Source organism: Megalobrama amblycephala, linkage group LG9 (genome assembly GCF_018812025.1).
Source record: "Megalobrama amblycephala isolate DHTTF-2021 linkage group LG9, ASM1881202v1, whole genome shotgun sequence".
NCBI lineage: Eukaryota > Metazoa > Chordata > Actinopteri > Cypriniformes > Xenocyprididae > Megalobrama > Megalobrama amblycephala.
The window spans coordinates 34711275-34725785 of NC_063052.1; the positions used below are offsets into that span (position 1 = coordinate 34711275).

At 36.8% G+C, this 14511-nt stretch overlaps 1 protein-coding gene and 1 long non-coding RNA gene across 4 annotated transcripts in view; one reads left to right on the forward strand and one right to left on the reverse strand.

Annotated features, from left to right (window-relative positions):
* Positions 1 to 4536, reverse strand: part of LOC125275804 (glutamate receptor ionotropic, kainate 5) — a 53943-nt gene extending 49407 nt beyond the window's left edge. For both annotated transcript variants that reach the window (XM_048203083.1, XM_048203082.1), the window contains exons 1-2: positions 4413 to 4536; positions 2363 to 2527 (exon numbers count right to left, since the gene is read on the reverse strand). In XM_048203083.1, the coding sequence (XP_048059040.1) occupies positions 2363 to 2527; positions 4413 to 4536 (289 nt within the window). The remainder of the gene's footprint in view (positions 1 to 2362; positions 2528 to 4412) is intronic.
* Positions 1 to 14511, forward strand: part of LOC125275805 — a 106397-nt gene that overhangs the window by 12146 nt on the left and 79740 nt on the right. For both annotated transcript variants that reach the window (XR_007186509.1, XR_007186510.1), the window contains exon 3: positions 4391 to 4597. This is a non-coding gene — a long non-coding RNA (uncharacterized LOC125275805). The remainder of the gene's footprint in view (positions 1 to 4390; positions 4598 to 14511) is intronic.

The following is a 14511-nucleotide window of genomic DNA, read 5'->3' on the forward strand; positions in this document are numbered from 1 at the left end:
ATGCAAAGCTCTTTTTGATTAATTACATCAATAAGCACAACACAGATTTATGCTCTGCCTACAGGAGATTGCTGCTCTAATTCTACAGAAGAACGAGGAGGGAGAGAGAGCACAGGGTGTATATTTAGATGAAAAGATTTCTTTCTTGCTTGCTTTTGAACTGTTGCATTGAAATGTTCAGGGCACTGTGCATGTGTGACAAGGGTATGTAATTCATTTAGCAACAAATGAAAATCCTTTATCCTCCTGTTATATTCACATGCTCTGCTGTGAGTGTGTGTTATCAGTCCATTTCAGTCCAGTGGTAAAGTGAAAGTGTTTTTTTTTTTTCTTCTGTATTGTGCTCAATACAGCAGTGCATATTATTCTAAAGAGAAAAAAAGCACGTCTTTCATCCAAATGTAATAACTTTATCCACTAAAAATATTGTTAACCAACAGTCAAGTGGCTTAAATATTAAAGGAAAAAAAATTGTAGACTATTGTAATAATTCAATTCTGGTTAACAATAATGGTATATTATATTATATTATATTATATTATATTATATTATTATACACTGCCCGCCCCAAAAAAGTCATCATTTTCACACATGAATTGGTACATCTGAGTCCATATCTTAAATTCATTGAAAGACTTTGGGAAGTGCTGGAGTAGACTTTACAGAGTCTTTACAGCTCTTGCATGGTCAATACAAGATCTTTACCCAAAATTGATGCACCCCTTGATGGAAATAACATCACAACATTTATTTATAAATATGTATTATTTATTTCATCCCAAAGACTGTCAATGAATTTAAGGTCTGGGACTCAGAGGTGCCAATTCATGAGTGAAAATGATTCTTCATGCTCTCTGAACCATTCTTTCACAATTTTAACCCTGATGAATCTTGACATTGCCATCCTGGAATATGGCCATGATGTGTCTTCCTACATGGTTGTTTAAGAAATACTCCATCACTTAGGGTTAAAAGAAAAGTTCCCAAACATATAACATGCTAGAAACATAATAATCACTGCAATAATGATCCAGTCATGATCCAGTATTTGCCTATTTAAATCCAAACAGCGACTTTTATTTTGCCGAGCAGTGTATATATCATTACATTTAAAAAAGAAATCACTCAAACTTGACCTTCAACTTTGACTTTCCATTCAAAAAGCATCCTGTAAACTTCATTCTGTTATGGAATGCCCTCTTTATAATCAATCAATTTCTAAAGAAGATTAAGAAAAAGATTATAGAAAGAAAAAAACTCTAGTCATTATTTTAGACTACTTTTCTTTGTAATTCATCATTAAACCTTGCCAATAGTTAATTTAATTCTGATAATAGAGCTGCATGATTAATCGTTAAAAGATCAAAATCTCGATTCAAACACATTTAGGATCTTATTCCTAAATGACAGCGATTCATCTATGTCTATTAAACCTTTGACAAATACGATCACAGCAAACATTAAAATCTGCATTTGCGCTGTCGCTGACCCAGAGAGAGCAGCTGTTGTGGTGTGAAACAGCTTAAAAAACAACAACACATTATTAATATTTCTGTTAAATAATTCAAATGATCACAGAAGTACTGGGATAAAAGTCTATAGTTCGAATATGAACACTGATGTCTATGGTAGCGATACAAATATAGCAAATCACCTTTTAAAAGTAACTTCAAATGCCTCAAATAAAGATTGTATCAGTTACACCAGTTGTTGGCGACAAGTGATTGTTAAAAAATGTGTTTGTCATTGAATCATTCATTCAAGAGATTCATCCAGTAATGAAACAAGTGAAGTCTTTATGAGTGAGTCATTGAATCATTCATTCAGACTGATATACAAAAAATTATAACAATTAAATCATATCAAATGAATTAAATATTTTTAAAATAGACTGCAGCAATTAATTTTGTCAGAACCTCTTGTAAATTACATGTTTAGTTGTCTATTTTGAATTTTGGGAGAACCGTGATCTCCATTTTTCTCCCCCCAAAAAAGTGATTCTCAATTTATCCAGAATCATGCAGCTCTATCTGATAACAATAATGGAATAATATAATATAATATAATATAATATAATATAATATAATATAATATAATATAATATAATATAATATAATATAGCAAATGGCAATACATTTAAAAAAGATATCATAACTTGACCTTTAGCCTTGACTTTCCATTCAAAATGCCCACTTTCTATAAGCTAATCAAATAAAAACATGTATGACCCTGTAATTTGTTCTTGTTGCATTTTCATTCAAGTTGGTAAAGTTTTAGTCAAAATATTTCACATTACAGAATTAAAATTGTGAATGAGATTTTGTGTGACTACCAGTGTGTGTAGTCATTTTGTTAGACTCACTTGTGTCTGTAGTCTCGTATTGAGAGTCTCTCTGCAGCTCAAAGATGTCGACCTCCACACGTGCTCGTGCCGGGCCCTCCATCGCACTGTTGATGTTCTCTCGGGCCAAAGCCAATGCCAACCGCTCTCCACGTCCACATGCTGACTGATCATCTAAAATAGCAGCTGAAGAGCAACAATCTGGAATTTAATTGCATTGAATTTAATTAAAAGTTCTTGATGTTGATGATTGAAGTTTCGTTTGTTATTGCAAGATGATGGAGTTACTCATCTAGATTGAACAGAAACAAGTTTGCAAAGAATGTTACATGTTGTGATGTTAACTGATTAGATTGTTCTATTGAGCGCATTTTGTTTGGAGGCTTGCCAGAGATTAATTGATGTTTTATTGTTCGCAATAATCAAGATGAACATGCTGATGCTTGAAGCAATCAGTCACATGCTGTGAAGTAACAGCCAAGTATAAGCGACTTTGAAAAAGGTTCCTGCTTGAATCCGATAATATTGCTTAATTTTGCCTGAACTCTGCTCTAAAGTCAGTGGTTTCATCTAATGACTTAATCTTAGTTTTTAAAAAAAAGTCCAAAAAGAAAGAAAAAAGCAACGATCCCAGCATATCTGAGATTATCGCTTCACACTCTCTCTTGTATAACAGGTGTTTAGTTGAAAAAGATTAAGCCTAGTAGGAGGTCAGTACTTCAGAAAACGTATTTAAACATTAAATCAAGAACAAGCTTTGTAGTCACTATAAATGTGGGCTTCAGGTTGATGCTTGCCTCCATTACAAGTAAAGCATTTAGGTTATCTGGAGACTGTACCAATGCAGCCGATTTGCTCATTCCAATTAAAAGAGTTTTATTTTTTCACGTAGCCTCTGTAAATAAAGCTGGAAGAACTAGGTTGGTACCGCAGTTGAACCTTATTGCATAGGTAAAGGCCAGCAGTACTATTACCACTAAGGGCCCTATCATACACCCAGTGCAATGTGACAGCAGGCGCGACGCAAGTGTTTTTTGCTAGTTTTAGCCCGACCCAGTTATCATTTACACGTCCAGAGCCCACGTTGTTTAAATAGTAATTGTAATCGCACTCATTTGTTTGTCCATGGGCGTGCTGATCTGAAAACGAGGTGTGTCCAGGCGCATTGTTGGCGTGTTGCTATTTTGAGGCAACTGAAAACGACTGTGCCATTGATCATCAAAAACCTGGTCTAAATCAATGGCGCAGTATTTTTTTTATTATTATTATTTGAAGGGCACGTTAGTAATATGCGCCTATAGGCAGGTGCACAACATGCGTACACTCTGCTTGTTAGACACACAGGGATGCGCAGGAGCACACAAACATGCCAAATATTAAAAATAAAAGGATTACAATGTAAAAGATTATTATTGTGTACAAAAAGATAAAAATGCCTACATGTCATAATGGATAGTCATTGCATGCATCAGAATTACCTATTTGCAGTAATGACGAATGAAATTGTCTGATTATTTGACCAATCGTGGCAATCCACACATGTATTCAAACTGACTCATCAGGTTGAGGGTGTCTATATTCCGCCATGTAAAGGGCAATATGCCATGGTGCAAGTGTACTTGGCTTTTAATGGGAATGAGAGATGACACTGATTGGTTTATTGCATGTTACGCCTAAAAAACACCCATGACTCAATAAGAGAACAACCCTTTTTTGACCGTTAAACTAGCAAAGTAGATTCGGACACACCCTAAGTGCACTTGCGCCATGCGCTTCAGGTCATGCGCTTAGATCATTAAAATAGGGCCCTTAGTATTAAACTGGCCTTACATGTTTGTTCTACAGACATGAATGATACCTCCAAGCATGTGGCTTTTTGAGGATATTTTCTCCGCAATGCCCTTTTTTTACTGCCTTGGTGCATGATAAAACAGGAAAAATGAGCCCCTAGTCGGGTGGGCTCTTTTGACTTGGCCCATAAGCAGTCACCTAGAAACACCCTAGTAATTGGGAGATAATGTGAAGATGCACTTTTGTGTTGTCTAACAGGAAGTGGCCCATGGTCTCTCACCCATCCTGACAGCTGAGAGAGCGGGTGTCTGGCTGTGAGAGGACGGGGCCATGGTCAGCAGCAGCAACAGCAGGAAGAGGAAGAGGAGGTGAATCGACAGCAGCAGCGCTGGCAGAGCCGGCATCTTCCACTGCTCCTCATGGAGAAAGGTCGTCTGGCTGCCTGCACCGCCACCTAGAGGACAGGTACAAAATTACACATGAGAAATCATCAACTGACATGTTGATTAATATTAATCAACAATCTGATCCAGATTAAAATCAATATACATTGAGCATCCCAAAAAGAAACATTTAGCATGTTGAGAATGGCACTATTCTACTTTGATTTTGTAGGATACTGTGCACAGTGTTAAAGCGTTTGGATTGTATGCGTTGTATGTTTTATGCGTTGAATACTCGGATGTCCTACTATGTTATCCAAAATGTGCAGCATACATTTTTACACAAAAGTGGATTAAAAAACACAAAATAACAGCCAAGATAACTAGATACTAGAAGTTGAATTAAACATGCAACATTTTAACTTTATTCAATGCAAAAATGCAACATAATGAGGTCATGTGGAAAAGTTTAGCATTAAATAATGCATACTATTTTTTGGGGGGAAAAAAAGAAGAAAAAACAAACCCCAGTTTATTCAGTATACAGTATATAATGCACAACAGGCAGTAAGCAGCATGCTATTATTCCATTCTAAACATAGCCCTTGATTTAGTTTAACTTGGCTGTTGTCCACACCACTCTGTCCATGTGTTGCATCACCCACTTAAGCTATTAAAGGGTTCCTCGTTGACCATTTTGGTTTGCAAGCAGCACAAACATGCCACTTTTAAACATAATATGCCTGTTTTTTCAATGCACTTCACTAACACACAAACAAACACAGGCATATATTCCCATCCACACATCGAGAAGGAAGATACACACACACACACACACACACACACACACACACACACACACACATTAGATGCCTGTTTCTTGTCCAAGTGCTATAATGTGAGCCATACACAAGATGCTTTGGCTATGTGATGTGATAAAATATTCAGGACCGTTGCAAAAATGTTGTGGCTGCTGAAAACATATTTGCAGCGACTTACTGAGGTTTTATTGTTAACTTGCCACTGAAAACCAATTTTTTTTAAAACATGATGGATGATTCAGAATGGTAATTTTAACAGATAAAATATTAAGGTATCTGATCTATTGTGTTTCTGTACTAGAAACATTGATTCACATAGTAATTATGGGATGCTATATAGTTTACTAAACAATAACATGAGCTTAATGGGTGTTTTTCCAAAACTTTTCAGACAAGGAGGAAAGTTTAGACTTACACAAGCATGAAAATGAACTGACCTTTCAAGTCAAATGTGCTCAGGTCACTATAGGCCTGAACAGATAAGCCTGAATTATGGCTGCTGGCGCATGAATAACATGCCACGTGTGATGGGTTACTTCACATATGCAACTCACAGATAAAGCAATCTCAGAAGAGGTGCATGTTTGGAAAAATAGGCATGTACATGGAACAATAAATGAATTACCAGGGAAATCAAAAATGTGCAAAAATAGACCATGACAGAAATTTTACAACCCAGTCTGTCAAAGTGACGTACAGTATAATGATTATTTGTCGCGCAACCTCGGCACATGCCACATGCGGCAATATAAAACAATTCCCCACAAGAAAACCCACAACATAATACAGAGAAGTAGAGAGAATTGAATGCAGCCAGAAGAAACAGACTCAGAAATGGCTTTGGGAGACAAAGAGGAGAGCGAGAAAGATTGAACGCTTGACGAATGCAGCATAATAGAGCTGAAAAGACTCCGGTCTGTTGTGTGTGTGCGTGTATGGGCCGCACAAAACAGAGACACAAGTCAAGCTAAAGATCAAGAGCCTCATCCCTAAAGCCGCCGTCAATCCTGGGCTGCCTGTGTTTGAGTTTGTCAACAGCTTGATTTGTATTGGCCTTCCTCAGCTCCGTGAAGTAAATGTTTATCTTTCCTGCCAATAAGGCCCTTTGAATGCATTCAAATTGAAGTCTGAATGGAACCAAAATGAAGTGAGCGGACCAAAAAGGGAGGAGAGGACAGAAGAAAGACAGCTGGGATGAGATAGAGAAAAGAGAGAAAGCAGAAATAGTGTGGAGAGAAAGATGAAAGTAAACCGAGAGAGATGGTGAGAGGGGAGAGAGTAGGAAGAAAAAGAAAGTATTAACACACACAAGTAAACACCACATAAGTCGACAGCATGCTGAATGGGCAGAAATTCAAGCTTGGCTGTTTCAGTTATTTAACTGTTAGCTTTCCTGCATTGAATTTAACAGTCAATGTAATTGCCCGCAAGCTTGCTTAATCAATGGACTTTTGCTTCCGCTCTCTAATAACAATATATAACCCACACATCCTAAGACTGATGCATGAGCATTCACAACCTGTTAACACTTTACATATTTCTTTCAGTGGCCTGAGTTCCAGAAGTCTTTTTCCTTTTTTTAATTATGCAGTATCTCACAAGCTGCTGTACAGAATATCAACACGGCTGTGGAAGCAGGCCTGGACATTAGGGCTGGGACAATACTATCGATATATCGCAGTTCATGGATCGTTTCTGATATTTTCCACATGCATCGCAAATTGATTCTGAGCTTAGTTTTAACTGCAGATGGCACTCTAGGCTATTTTTTAACCGCATGATCAAATGCTCACGAAGAAGACTGCTTGAGCGTTCGGCTGAGTCTGACAATGTATTTGCACCTCAGAATGCTTTTATGACACGAGATTGATGTAAACAGCCCAATGCAAACACCCCTGTAATTCGCTTTTAACTTTTTCGAACTTTATGAATGATTATTTTATAAAAGGTTCAAGTGGTGTGAGTAAACTGGAAGGAAGCAGAGTACGTCTGTTTCTAAAGCACGCAGTGCCATCTGCTGTTGAAAACTAAGCTCAGAATTGATTCAAGAGAGAATCGCGATACATACAGAAAATATCCGAATCGATCCAGAATCATTTCTCGATGCGCGATGCATCCATGTATTGTCCCAGCCCTATTGAACATAGAACTGAACCCCAGCTTCAATGGTAATTAATTACATAATGGTAATTAATTATATAATGATTTTATATATATATATATATATATATATATATATACTATCACTACTATCCTTCATACTTTAGCACTACAACATCCCATATTAACTAACCTATAAAAACTCAGCCTCGTTCACATTTCCATTGAAGCAGCAGTGTCTTTGATTGGTGGATCTTGCAATAGCATTGATTGTGGTGTATACTTAAACATAAATTCTGCCATGAAACACAGTTGCTATTAAAGCATTTATCATTGTTTAATAACCCTTATAGTTTATATTAAATCTCCATGTCATTTGAATTCCATTTTTACTTCAGAAACCCATCTGGTACGTATGACTAGAAACAAATCCATCTCTTAGATGGGTGTGTGACAAATGCTAAGCATCAGGCCAGTGATAAAGCATAAGCTATTCCATACATCTACTGTTCTTGGCCTTAAAGAAAGTCTTTTAGTGCCGCCTCTAGATGCTCTTTTGAAAATTAAGAAGAATGAAAGGCTCTGACCTCGCTGAGCTTCTGATCGAAGGCAAAGATAGCACTTAAGACCATGCTTTTAAGGCTTTGGGGATTCTTAAGTACCAAGAGACTCAAACAAAATAAAACTACAAAAATTGTCAGGTACTGAAGAAGACAGTTTTTGACTAAATCACAGAAAATATTCCAGCCAGACACTGCTCCCATGCTGTCAAATCCAATATCGTAATTCTCACATTACACCGCAAACACTGTCCTGCGGTTTCATTCGGATTTACTTTGGAACAGCCACTCTAAGCCAACTGGCTATGATCCTTCTCCACAGGCTGTTAGAAGAAGAAAAAAAGATGGTAAAACAGTGTTTCTAATATGCCTGTCACTCTGACTGTAATGTGTCTCTGTGTTTGGGACATTAGTGCGGCTCATCCTGTGAGGTTGAGGCAAATAAAAAGGTTTGTTTGTCTCAGAGGCAGCTGTGCCATGGCATCCTTGCTGCCTCGGATACTATAATGAAGGGATAATCCTCTCATTTAGCCATAGACAGGGGATATATTTTACTCTGTTTTTGTGATGGGTGAGGTGTGTGTGTGTATAACAGTGCATTACACAGCAGCAGAATAAACATTAAAACACTATCAGGATGAAGGGGTAACTGTGATGAACAGCTTGGTATGTTTGGAAGTGTGACAGAAAAATAGAGAAGTTCACAGCGTCATCTGGACAGAGGGTGGATGGCGTGTAGAACAAAAGGGATGATATAAAAAAAAGTAAGTCTGAAGCTTTCAAGCTTTAAAAAGGATGTACCATTAAAGCAGTCCATACAGCTTGATCTTCTGAAGCTCTGTGTGAGGAACAGACTTAAATGTATAAATGGTGGCAGAATTTCTGGATTAGCTATTTCTTTAAAGAGTGGATTTTTTTTTTTTTTCAGATGAACCATATTTTGACCAAAAATTGTTTAATGCAAGAACCAAAATACAAAATAAATCAAATTATTAAAAAAAATAAAAAATAAAAATCATGTTTTTCCACACTAAATAAATACAATTTATATGTAATTTATATGAACCAATAAAGCAATATATGATAATAAAAAACAATATACTATATATTTACTTGATCTATCTATTTAAAAGTTTGGGGGTTGTATGATATTGGGGGAAGTGATATATGAAGCATAAGCAGCATAGCAGTACCAATGCTGAATTTATTAGATCAAAAATACAGTAAAACAGTAATATTAAGAAATTTAAAATGACAGCTTTTATATTTTAAAATGTCATGTATTCCTGTGATGCAAAGCTGAATTTTGAGCAGCCATTACTCCAGTCTTTAGTGTCACATGATCCTTTGGAAATCATTCTAATCATTTCTAATTCTAATTTGGTGCTCAAGAAACATTTCTTCTTATTACCAGTGTTGAAAACAATTTTTGTGAAAACCGTGATACTTTTTTTTAATTTTTTTAAAGGTGCCCTAGATTATGTTTTTAAAAGATGTAATATAAGTCTAAGGTGTCCCCTGAATGTGTCTGTGAAGTTTCAGATCAAAATACCCCATATATTTTTTTTTTATTAATTTTTTTAACTGCCTATTTTGGGGCATCATTATAAACACGCCGATTTTATGCTGCGGCCCCTTTAAATCCCGTGGTCCACGCCCACAGAGCTTGCGCTTGCCTTGAACAGTGCCTTAACAAAGTTTACACAGCTAATATAACCCTCAAAATGGATCTTTACAAAGTGTTCGTCATGCATGCGTCAGATTATGTGAGTATTGTATACTGTTATATTGTTTACTTCTGATTTTGAATGAGTTTGATAGTGCTCTGTGGCTAACGGCTAATGCTACTCTGTTGGAGAGATTTATAAAGAATGAAGTTGTGTTTATGCATTATACAGACTGCAAGTGTTTAAAAATGAAAATAGCGACGGCTCTCTCAGACATCCCAACCTGCAAAAAGTCATTTCAGGGAGGTACCCCCCCCCAAAAAAAAAAAAAAAAAAAAAGAGGAAGGAGCTATAAGCTATAGGCATATGCAATTATTCGTTAATTATGTTTAAATATGTATATTACTTTTACTATTTATATAAGCTGCTTATACTATTTATGTAAACTGCTTTTATTTATTTTCCATTGCAACTTTAAACAGGTCTAAGGAGTTTGTTGTTTTCATGTAGCCTTGGCAACTTGCCTGAATAATATGCACATGAAATGAAACTTGTCAACTCACCTCACTGATAATTGATTGGTTGATTTGCCGAAAAAGGACATTCGGGATGCTCTCTGTCATACATGCGCTTCGCACACACACGCAAGGTCTCTCTCTCGCTCCCTATCCCTCTCTGCCGTGCGCGCGCTGGTTTGAAACACAGTCTCTATGCGCGCTCTTGCTCGCTCGCTCTAGATTCCGGGAGATTTTAACTAATTTGCGGGCATCAGGGAGCCGCTATCAATATGCGGGAGACTCCCGGAACTTCCGGGAGACTTGGGATGTCTGCTCTCTTGTCTCCGTGAATACAGTAATAACCGATGGTAACTTTAACCACATTTAACAGTACATTAGCAACATGCTAACGAAACATTTAGAAAGACAGTTTACAAATATCACTAAAAATATCATGTTATCATGGATCATGTCAGTTATTATTGCTCCATCTGCCATTTTTCGCTATTGTTCTTGCTTGCTACCTAGTCTGATGATTTGGTTGTGCACATCCAGACATTAATACTGGCTGCCCTTGTCTAATGCCTTTTATAATGTTGGAAACGTGGGCTGGCATATGCAAATATTGGGGGCGTACACCACACACTGTTACGTAACAGTCGGTGTTATGTTGAGATTCGCCTGTTCTTCGGAGGTCTTTTAAACAAATGAGATTTATATAAAAAGGAGGAAACAATGGAGTTTGAGACTCACTGTATGTCATTTCCATGTACTGAACTCCTGTTATTTAACTATGCCAAGATAAATTCAATTTTTCATTCGAGGGCACCTTTAAATATGCTGATTTAGTCTTCATGCAAAGGTTTCAGTGAAAATAAAATAAATAGAGTATCTGATCAAGAAGAGACATCACAAAAGAATGTTTATCAGTGACCTCAACAGATAGATTTAGACCCTGCTCATGTTTCAGCATAGGTCTGCAGTCCGTGCAGACAGAATGTGCATCTTTAGTCGGTGCCTCAGGCTTGTGCTCGTGACCATCATCTCCAGTTGTGAAAGGAGGCATCATCTGTCCCAACACAAAACAATAGTGACTTCACCGTACTTCTTCACTCTCAACCACTGTTTCTCTCCAGACCTTTTCCTTGTCACCTTCACAAATTGTCGGCCCAAGGCTACTTGTGCCATGCACTTTCCTGCAAACAAACCCCCTCCAGATGCTTTGCCTATTATGAGAGAAGCTAAAAATAAACACAGGGCTCATGCAGCTAACTGTCCTCTGTTGCAGATGCTCTTATATTAACTGGCTGTTTTTATCTTGTATTATCTTAATTTTACAGATGAGCTTTGGAACAGATCGGCATTCAAACTGCGCCCTACTCACTGCGCCAGAGCTCTGACAACTTTTTAAAAAATTAATGGCATTTCAAAACTAAATACCTCTTCAACAGTATACCCATAAAACAATAAGGTGCAAGCAAGCACTGACATTTTTAACAATTTATTCTAGATAAATATATAACCTACAGAATAGAGGAGGAAGCAGAGATGAGAATAAAGCAATGAGTGCATTTAAATGTACAATAAAGCACTGATAACTAAACAGTTCATTATGAAAACCTGTATGTCCCCCTTATTTAACACTCCTGATACATATCATCAGCTCATTAAGTGAGGGCTCCATGAACAACTGTGTTAGATAAGAGAGACAAACAAAATGTGCAGAGTGGTGAAAACCACTGCTAAAAGAGCACTGTTTAAAGCGGACATTATATTACACACAGATTTATTAAGCGTAATATAATATTATGCATGATAAGAATGTTCAAAATAATATAATGTGCAATCAATTCATGTGTCTTTAAATGCAAATGAGCTGCTGCTCCCTGCCTCCTTTCCAGGATAGCACTTCATTTACAGCTCCTGCAAGCATTGGATACTCTTGCAAACCAAATACTAACAAGTAGGGGTGTGACGAGACCAGTATCTCACGAGACGAGACGAGACTCGAGATTGAGTTCACGAGATGAGACAAGAAGGCGAAATACATGACTAGAAAAAATATTCTGCAGGTGTATTTGAAATGTTTTAACTAATCATTTTGTAATGAATGTCATTTCAGTTCTACTTTCTGAGACTGAATTATCATATGCAGTAAAAGACAACAATACTCAAGTAATGTAAAAGGTTTTGCCACTAACTCAACTGACTGACTTCCCTCCTGTATGATTTCAGTCTCTTCAGATCTTACTGTACATGAATTATGAGCTTCTACAGCTTTTGACCTCCTAACTGAACTCCTCTCCACAATCTGATCAACAAGCAATATATTTGCTACAGTATTTATTAATCTTTGTTAGTTGATAAAAATAGTCATTCATTGTTAGTTCATGATAGTTCACAGTGCATTAACTAATGTTAACAAATGAAACCTTATTGTTTGTACTAGTAAATAAGAAGAAGAGAAAACTGTTATTCATTTTTATGGTAACACTTTACAATAAGTGCAACCATAATCGCACTCTCTCAATATTCAAAGATCAAATAAGACCAAATTTTTCTTTGATACAGAGCTGAGAGATGGTTACAACTACACTGCCCAGCCTAAAATAGCTTTCATATTGAGAGATATCTGTATTCATCAGTGCGCCGCTTTCAAAATGCGGGGTATTGAAATCACGTTTGAATGCGCGCGCGCGTTTACTTTCACTTTTAAACGGTCGCACGTACTCTGTAAATATGGAGCGGCGGCGACCGTTATCCAACTGAATTAAATGTTTTTTTTTATTTAAATACAAAGCAAAACGAGAGTGGAGGCATAATGTAAACGTAGCGGTGGCATATTCTTTCCTAATCATCCTAACACTCTGTCATGGCAACATCACGAGACTACTTTTCGCCTCGACGAGAAATCTCGTCACAGTTTAAAGGGGCAGTTTGAAAATTTATTATCTGCATACATTTTAAAGTTATATCATACGGAGCCCCTCACATGACATGCAGGGAAAAAAAGTAAATTGTGCGCACATCTAAAGAACACGCACAGAATGCTAGCTGTCAGATGGCACGCCTTGTGAGTATTAAACTAACTTCTCTTTCATGTCTTACTGTGTTTAAACGGTCAAATACACACAAGGCTATGTCAAAAACACAAAGTTCAATCAAAGTCCCTTTAAAACAAATCTGTTCGCTTGGAGGCCATATTCATAAAATAGCTATTTCCAGTCATTCAACACCTACAGTTAATAGATTGAAATCTATATGTAACTGTTTGTAAAAACAGTAACATATTTAAGTCAATGCTTCATAAGTCAATGCATTACTATTTCTCCCATTTATACATGTACAATTAGACCATCCCTGCCATAGTAGTATTGAAACCATCTACAAAATTACTTTTTCCAATTAAAAAACACAAACATTGTGATATAAAATGAACTAATGTTCTCTCAAAACACATGAATCCCCTTTAAACCTCTCTAAAAATGTATAAAGACCAAGTAAACCAAAATTTCTTACATAATTACCACCATATTTCAGTAATGTTTTTCACATACCCACACCTCCATAAGTGAATCTCAAAATCACAGTATCATTAAAGGGTTCATATGATACTATTTTACAAGTTCATTATTTTGTTTAACATGCTTTAATGTTTAAAAAAACACATTTGTCACATGCTGTACTTTATTGCAGCTCTTCTATTCCCAGTCTGTCAGAAACTTCTGTTCCTCCTTCCAAAATGCTCAGAGTGCTCTGATTGGCCAGCTGACCCAGTGCGTTGTGATTGGCCAAACACCTCAAGCATGCGTCAGAAATGTAATACCCCTTACCATAATCACAAGCTTCAGCTTCCAAGGCTTCTAAAGCATTTGTAAACATATAGTTAATAATAATGTCATTGGTTTTACCGTATCAGTTTGAGCCCGGGTCGGATTATGAAAATGCGTATGATCAAGTCGATCGATCAAAACCAACTTTGCAAGCATGACTTGCATGATGTTTCAGAGTGGTAAGTAGTCTTTGTATATAGCCTGCATTGTTCTCCCAGGTTCAGGAAGCTGTCATCTGTAAAATGCGCTGTGCACAAGCAAACTTTTGGGTTGTACTGCCCAGAAACCGCTTTGTATATAAATCTTAATCTTTTTACTTTTTACCTACATTTTTACTTTCACATCCAAACAACACAGTGTCTCTGCGATATAATGACAACACTTCAATTCACTGAAACCACGCTTCTTTTTTTTTGCGTATGCCTTTGGATGGATAAAATTTCACATTTTATGTGGATGTTTGAGGAAGTAATATTTGGACTCTAGGCATTTTAGGTAGTTCTGGATCAGAGTTCTCT